Source organism: Panulirus ornatus, chromosome 29 (genome assembly GCF_036320965.1).
Source record: "Panulirus ornatus isolate Po-2019 chromosome 29, ASM3632096v1, whole genome shotgun sequence".
In the NCBI taxonomy this organism is placed as follows: domain Eukaryota; kingdom Metazoa; phylum Arthropoda; class Malacostraca; order Decapoda; family Palinuridae; genus Panulirus; species Panulirus ornatus.
The window spans coordinates 3,880,927-3,887,078 of NC_092252.1; the positions used below are offsets into that span (position 1 = coordinate 3,880,927).

At 40.8% G+C, this 6,152-nt stretch overlaps 1 protein-coding gene across 3 annotated transcripts; it reads left to right on the top strand.

Annotated features, from left to right (window-relative positions):
* The first annotated feature begins 875 nt into the window (after positions 1-875).
* On the top strand, positions 876-5,450 carry LOC139758025 (calaxin-like). 3 transcript variants are annotated; one of them, XM_071679028.1, is made up of 6 exons: positions 876-1,163; positions 1,942-2,055; positions 2,267-2,430; positions 3,746-3,877; positions 4,692-4,816; positions 5,153-5,450. In XM_071679028.1, the coding sequence occupies exons 1-6, from the start codon at positions 898-900 to the stop codon at positions 5,213-5,215; spliced, it is 864 nt and encodes a 287-aa protein (XP_071535129.1). In that variant the 5' UTR covers positions 876-897; the 3' UTR covers positions 5,216-5,450. The 3 variants fall into 3 exon arrangements, with proteins under 3 accessions (XP_071535129.1, XP_071535130.1, XP_071535131.1); XM_071679030.1 differs by having other exon boundaries at positions 883-1,163; positions 1,980-2,055; XM_071679029.1 differs by lacking the exon at positions 1,942-2,055 and having other exon boundaries at positions 877-1,163.
* The last annotated feature ends 702 nt before the right edge of the window (positions 5,451-6,152 follow it).

Sequence of the window (6,152 nt, forward strand, 5' to 3'; positions counted from 1 at the left end):
GTCTTTTACAAGGCTTGAAGTATGTGGCTACATTTTGGCCATTGAGACAGAAGCATGTGGTTGTTGACTGTCCCAGTACTCAAAATTTAAAAGATTTATAATCATAGGAATCCCATAAATGATTTATTTTCGAAATATACTAATGGCGTTGCTTGTAAGATCGCCCATAATATTCTAAGTGCATGTAGACAATGTACTCAACCAAGCCTATTTACTTATTGATGTTATGTATTTACTATGCTAAGAATTGTACGAGACGAGACCTTGTGTTGGACTACGAATCATGTACTTTACTGCACTGGGGCTAATGTTCTTGTTTTCAGTTATAATGATTTGTGTAATATGTATATCATCTTTGTAAACTATAGTCAGTAAACATCTATCTGTTTGTCTGTCTATATATCTGTCTGTGATATTATTATTATTAATTATTATTATGTATCCCTAGTATTCCTTTTAAGTGGCTCCCGAAGTGTCGGAGCTACACTCCAAGCACTTCTATGAGGTGAGAAGGTCCACTTTTTTTTCCGTCTAATGACAGTGATATAGTCTCTAAAATTTCTCACTTGCAGGTGCAGTGCGTTAACACACACACACACACACACACACACACACACACACGATAAAAAAAACACCGTCCCTTGCTAGACAAACACAGCACTCCATCCTGGTTGATGGACGTGTCTGACTACCTGAGCGCTGCTGGAGCACCATGAAAAGGACCCTAGAGTAGAAAGGTTCAGTTTCCGGTCTTGGGTCACTATAAGTGAACTGCAAAATGCGTCATGATTCTTGTATTACACACACACACACACACACACACACACACACACACACACACACACATGCGTGTTGTTCATGCGCAATAGACATTCACAAGCTGGCAGTAATTTGATCATGTGGTTGAAAGACAAAAAATTGTGTACGGTCCAAAATTTCCTTTATTTACACTACTGCTACGTTGTCGCGCAAGATTACCTCACCCAGCCTGGCGTCCCCATGGCAACTGCCGTCTCTATGGCAACCCAGGCAAAACAAAAGCTGATCGCAAGAGTCAACAACAAACAGCTGATCCTCACTGGCCTCCGGGACGACCATGTCGAAGAACACAACGTACAAGGGATATTCCAAGCTAGCGGAAAAGATCGCCAAGAACACACACTGTGAGTGAGTGACGTGTTTTATTAGAACGTGTTATCACTGACATGAACGTATGGGAGGAGAGAGGGAAGGGATGGGATAACCAAAACGATATAAACGAGTGTGATATTGAAAATTTACTAATTTTCCGGACTGTTGTGTATCCGATAGTCCCAAGGGAACGGCTGTGCCACTCAACACGAACGAATATATGGCTCGAACCACCAAGCTCAAGGATCTTACCTTAATGTTCAAGGGTCGTACCGTTATGCTCGTGTCGTACCGTTATGTTCAAGGGTCGTACCGTTATGTTCAAGGGTCGTACCGTTATCTTCAAGGGTCGTACCGTTATGCTTGTGTCGTACCGTTATGCTCGAGGATCGTACCGCTGCGTTCGTGTCGTACCGTTATGTTTAACTGTCGTACCCATATGCTCAAGGGTCGTACCGTTATGCTCAAGGGTCGTACCGTTATGCTCAAGGGTCGTACCATTATGCTCAAAGGTCGTACCGGTATGCTCCACGTCGCACGGTTATGATTAAAGGGTTGAACTTGAAACAAGTAATCGTTCTTTCAGTTGAATGAATTTTTTTTAGTTTGTGTGTGTGTGTGTGTGTGAGTGCTGATTTGTAGTCAGACTGGCTCAGTGATCAATGTATCATTTTGAGTATTCTGATCATTTGGTTTCACTGTGTGCTTAGACTGGAGGCTTTGCTAAATATTTGATAAAAAAAAAAGGTAGTTATGTTGACTGACGTGACAGTGGCTGTTATTGACATCTAACTATTATTGACCCTAAAGTCGGAATGAATTGCTTGATGCCATTCTCCAACTCTCAGTCACGTGCGAGGAAGTAGACGCTCTCCTGACCCTCCATGACCCATCAGGCGCCTCGCCCCGCATGGATGGTAACAGGTAAGTCGAAGTCTTTCTTGTATAAAAGTTGACTGACATAATCTCAGACAACCACACACTAAGTCATCATTGGCACTCTCTGGTTACCCAGCCATGCTGGATATTCTCTTCAGAACTCTACCCACTCTCAAGTTTTCCTGTTCCCCAACCTTCTCTCGCAATGCCTCTTCCCACCACCACAGCACCTTATCTTCCCGACTTCTTTCTACAGGTTTCGGGACATCATGCACGGGATCTTTGGCATGACGGACGAGGGGTTGATGGAGGCCATGTACCAGGTGTTCGACATGGACCAGGACGGAACAATTGGCCCAGAGGAATTTGTGGTCGGCATGTCCGTCTTCCTTCGAGGCTCCCTTGATGAGAAGATTGATTGTAAGTGGGGTTAAACTGTTTCGAGGTCTAGTAATAGGTTTGTGGGTGGTGGGTAGCAATAGCTTTGCAACAGTGAGTAGATTGACAGTATGTTGGGGTCATGTGTCGAGTTCTGTACATAGGGTTTGAATAGGGCATCTTGTGGGTCGTGGACAGTGACAGTGTTGCCTTTGGTAAGAAGATTGATCATACGTGGGGTTTGTATTTGGTATATATTGGTAGCTATGCCCTCCATGAATGTATAGATATATGGTCTGTAAGTGGGCGATGTCGGTGGAAAGCACTGAATGTGAAACGTGAAGGTGCTGATCAGTGTATACAGAAGGTAGTGTGGCAGGCAGCCGACGACCAGGGAGGTAGATTATCAGTACTACTCGTATGGGTATCAGGAGGGTTAGTTACATCTGCTTAGTGAGCCAGCACTTTATTGGTTGTCAAGTTACACTTCTCTGACCCAGGTAGCTATCTTTTCTTTCTGCCTCACTAACATGCGGACTACAGGCATTCTGTTCACAAACATACAATCTTTCCTTGACGTATGTAACACTTAACTCATGCAGCTCATTCTTCGTAACTAGATTTACCTGTGGTGAGCACTGTGTGTAGCCCTACCTTTCGGCAAAATGGTATGAACAATAGACAGAAGTAGTAGGTAGGAACATTGAGGCAGGATCATTATGTAAAGACATTGGGTAAAAGTAGTAGGTAGGAGGATTAGATAGAAGTATTCATTAGGAACATTAGGTAGGAGCTTCTGCAAAAACTGTGCTAGTGGCATGTTAAGGGCAAGGCATTACTCTGAAGTGGCACTGGAGTTCTTTAGTCATGGAGACTGTTGCCGTGGCCACCCCTTTGAGGGAGTTCCAGTTGGAACAGATGTCATATATATATATATATATATATATATATATATATATCCCTGGGGATAGGGGAGAAAGAATACTTCCCACGTATTCCCTGCGTGTTGTAGAAGGCGACTAAAAGGGAAGGGCGTGGGGGGCTGGAAATCCTTCCCTCTCTTTTTTTTTTTTTCCAAAAGAAGGAACAGAGAAGGGGGCCAGGTGAGGATATTCCCTCAAAGGTACAGTCCTCTGTTCTTAATGCTACCTCGCTAATGCGGGAAATGGCGAATAGTATGAAAGAAAAGAAAGAAGATATATATATACAGGACTTGCATGTGGTGAGGTGTTGGAATATAGTCAATGAGGGATTGACACCTAAATATGTTGTGGCTAAAGATAAGAACCTGCCCTAGTTAGTGTCAATGGAAAACAACTGTAAAGCTTTAGGGAAACATTTTCTATTTCGTTCCCAGACTGTTTCAGTGTATATGACCACAACAGCGATGGTTTGGTGTCTCGGGACGAGATGTTCCATCATCTTAAGTCAGCTGTGGTCAACCTACCTCCTGGCGAGGAACTTGATGAGGTGGTCAAGGATATGGTTGGTTAGTACCTCATACATGCAACCATTCTTTACAGTGTTTTCTTGAGTGTAATAATTTTTTGCTTCATTACAGTCTTGTTAGAAATGTCTGAAACACTGGTTTTTAACACTTTTTGGTAAATAACATCATTTTATGGCTTGGAAGATTTATTTTGACTGTTTACCTCAACCTTTATCAATACAAATTTGTGAAATTTTCGTAGTAATTAACATATCAATAAGTACCAGTCTTCATCTCGTACTTTCTACATTTCATGAGGACTGTGGAACATTTTAGTCCAGTGGGAGGTTATGATGTCTTTGATCAGTAGGACTAGCTGCTTGCACTTATCTTGAAAATAATGAAAAACTCAAAACAAAGGACACATTTTTATCTTTGAGAACTTTGGCACACTTTTAAGTTATGTAGGTGTTAAGTTTAGTCTCTAGTGTTTGTCATAATCTAAAGTGATTAAATTCAGATGTTGTAGAAAAGAAGTATGTGTGGCAAACACTTCTGAATGAAAATGAATATGTGAGACTTGATGTCATGAAAAAGCCATGCGTTGTTTCATGATACAAATGAAGGGAGAATTTCATTAATTCAAACATATGCCATTGTTTTAGGAAGGTGGTAAAAAAGATATGGTTGTTTCATTCATCATAAGTGTAAATCACTGAAATAGTTGAGATATACTTACAAAAAGAGTTGGAGTAAATATGAAAATATAATTAAATCATCAAGTTTACTGTATATCTCTGGGGAGTGGGGGTGCATGGGCAATTATCCTGTGGCCCCCTGGATATGTCCCAGAGTACAGTGTGTTTTGTGTCAGATCTGGTGTGTCGTAAGCTAGATATCGACCATGATGGACGCGTAAGCTTCAATGACTATGCCACTGCAGTCCATTCCGAGCCTCTCCTGCTGGAGGTGTTTGGTCCAGTTCTCCCCGATATCCAGGTAAACTAACATCCTCTTTTGCTTGGCACATACATGACCTTTTGAACTCCCATACCTTACACCACATTACCTGTCCCTTTCCCAACTTACATCCAAGTGACCTGCCCATTTCCTTTACCTTAAATCAACATAACAGTCTATTCAAATTTAATTATGGTTTTCAAACCTTCAGAAATTATCCTTATTTTTGTATAAATAAAAAGATATTCTAGAAAATATCATATGATGAATAAATATAAACCTAGCATTACTTTCATAACATAATGTAGCTTTGTTAGCATGTTACTTTTACAACTGCTAGTGTGGCCTCTAACAGGGAGGAAATTTTGTCCACAGGAACGGGAGCAGTTCCTCAACACCTTCTTGGACAAATATGGCCTTCGTTCCCAGCAGCTTTGAAGACACACAAATATGGCCTTTGTTCTCAGATTTCCTAAACTACTACATATCCCTCTTTGAGTGATGCTCTGCAGTGATTACCACCAAACATCATAGCATCATCAAACTTGTCAGCCAGTCTTTCAGAATGTCATATAGGAGTTCTGTGATCCAAGTGATTTTAGCTTCAAACTCCTTGGTAAGCGGTAAAGGTGGAGGTCTGTCAAATCTATAGTAGAATTATTGGATTTTTTTACATACACCATAGTGTATATTTATATACGTATAGTACCAACTCGCGTGCTTATTGTATACGAAGATTACCATCCCTTTTTCATGCATCCTCTCCATATGTCCAAAGCAATTCATGACATATTCTTTGTCTCTCTCATACATACACTTATTCACACACCTATCACTTACTCTGTCATTTCCTACTTTATCTACCCTCCTCATACTACATGTTGTCCTCGGCCATTTAATTTTCAACTCATTCACTCTTTTAATCACATTTTTGTCAAAGGCCCATGCCTTACATATATACATTACCAACAGAACAATGGAGACCATGAAACATAATCTTTGTCTTTATTGACAATGTCGTCTCTATCTCCACACATTCCTCAGTGTGCCTAAGACCTTTATCCCTCACCTATCCTGTGGGTAACTTCAGTTCCCATTGTTCCATTTAAGAAATTCTGCATTTTATTTCCTTCTCCCTTAAAGGGAATGATACTTTGTTTTTATTAAACATTTTCACTTTTGATGGCAATTACTGATGTGCTTCTCTTTTCAGCCTTCCATGCGGGTGTTTAAGCTCTGTATTTACTCTGTTGAAAGAAGGTATTAAATTTACAAATGGGATTGGTAATTTTCTCTAGAGGTATCATTATGATATCAGGACCCTTTTCTGTTAAGGGGTCCTCCTCCAAGGCTGCATAACATCCAGTAGCAGGGA

Bases quoted from the DNA above. Each gene is read 5' to 3' on its own strand.
- LOC139758025 (XM_071679028.1), top strand. From the start codon at position 898: ATGTGGTTGAAAGACAAAAAATTGTGTACGGTCCAAAATTTCCTTTAT. The intron at 2,056-2,266 runs GTAAGTCGAAGT...TTCTTTCTACAG, and splicing joins CCCCGCATGGATGGTAACAG to GTTTCGGGACATCATGCACG. The intron at 4,817-5,152 runs GTAAACTAACAT...TTTTGTCCACAG, and splicing joins CAGTTCTCCCCGATATCCAG to GAACGGGAGCAGTTCCTCAA.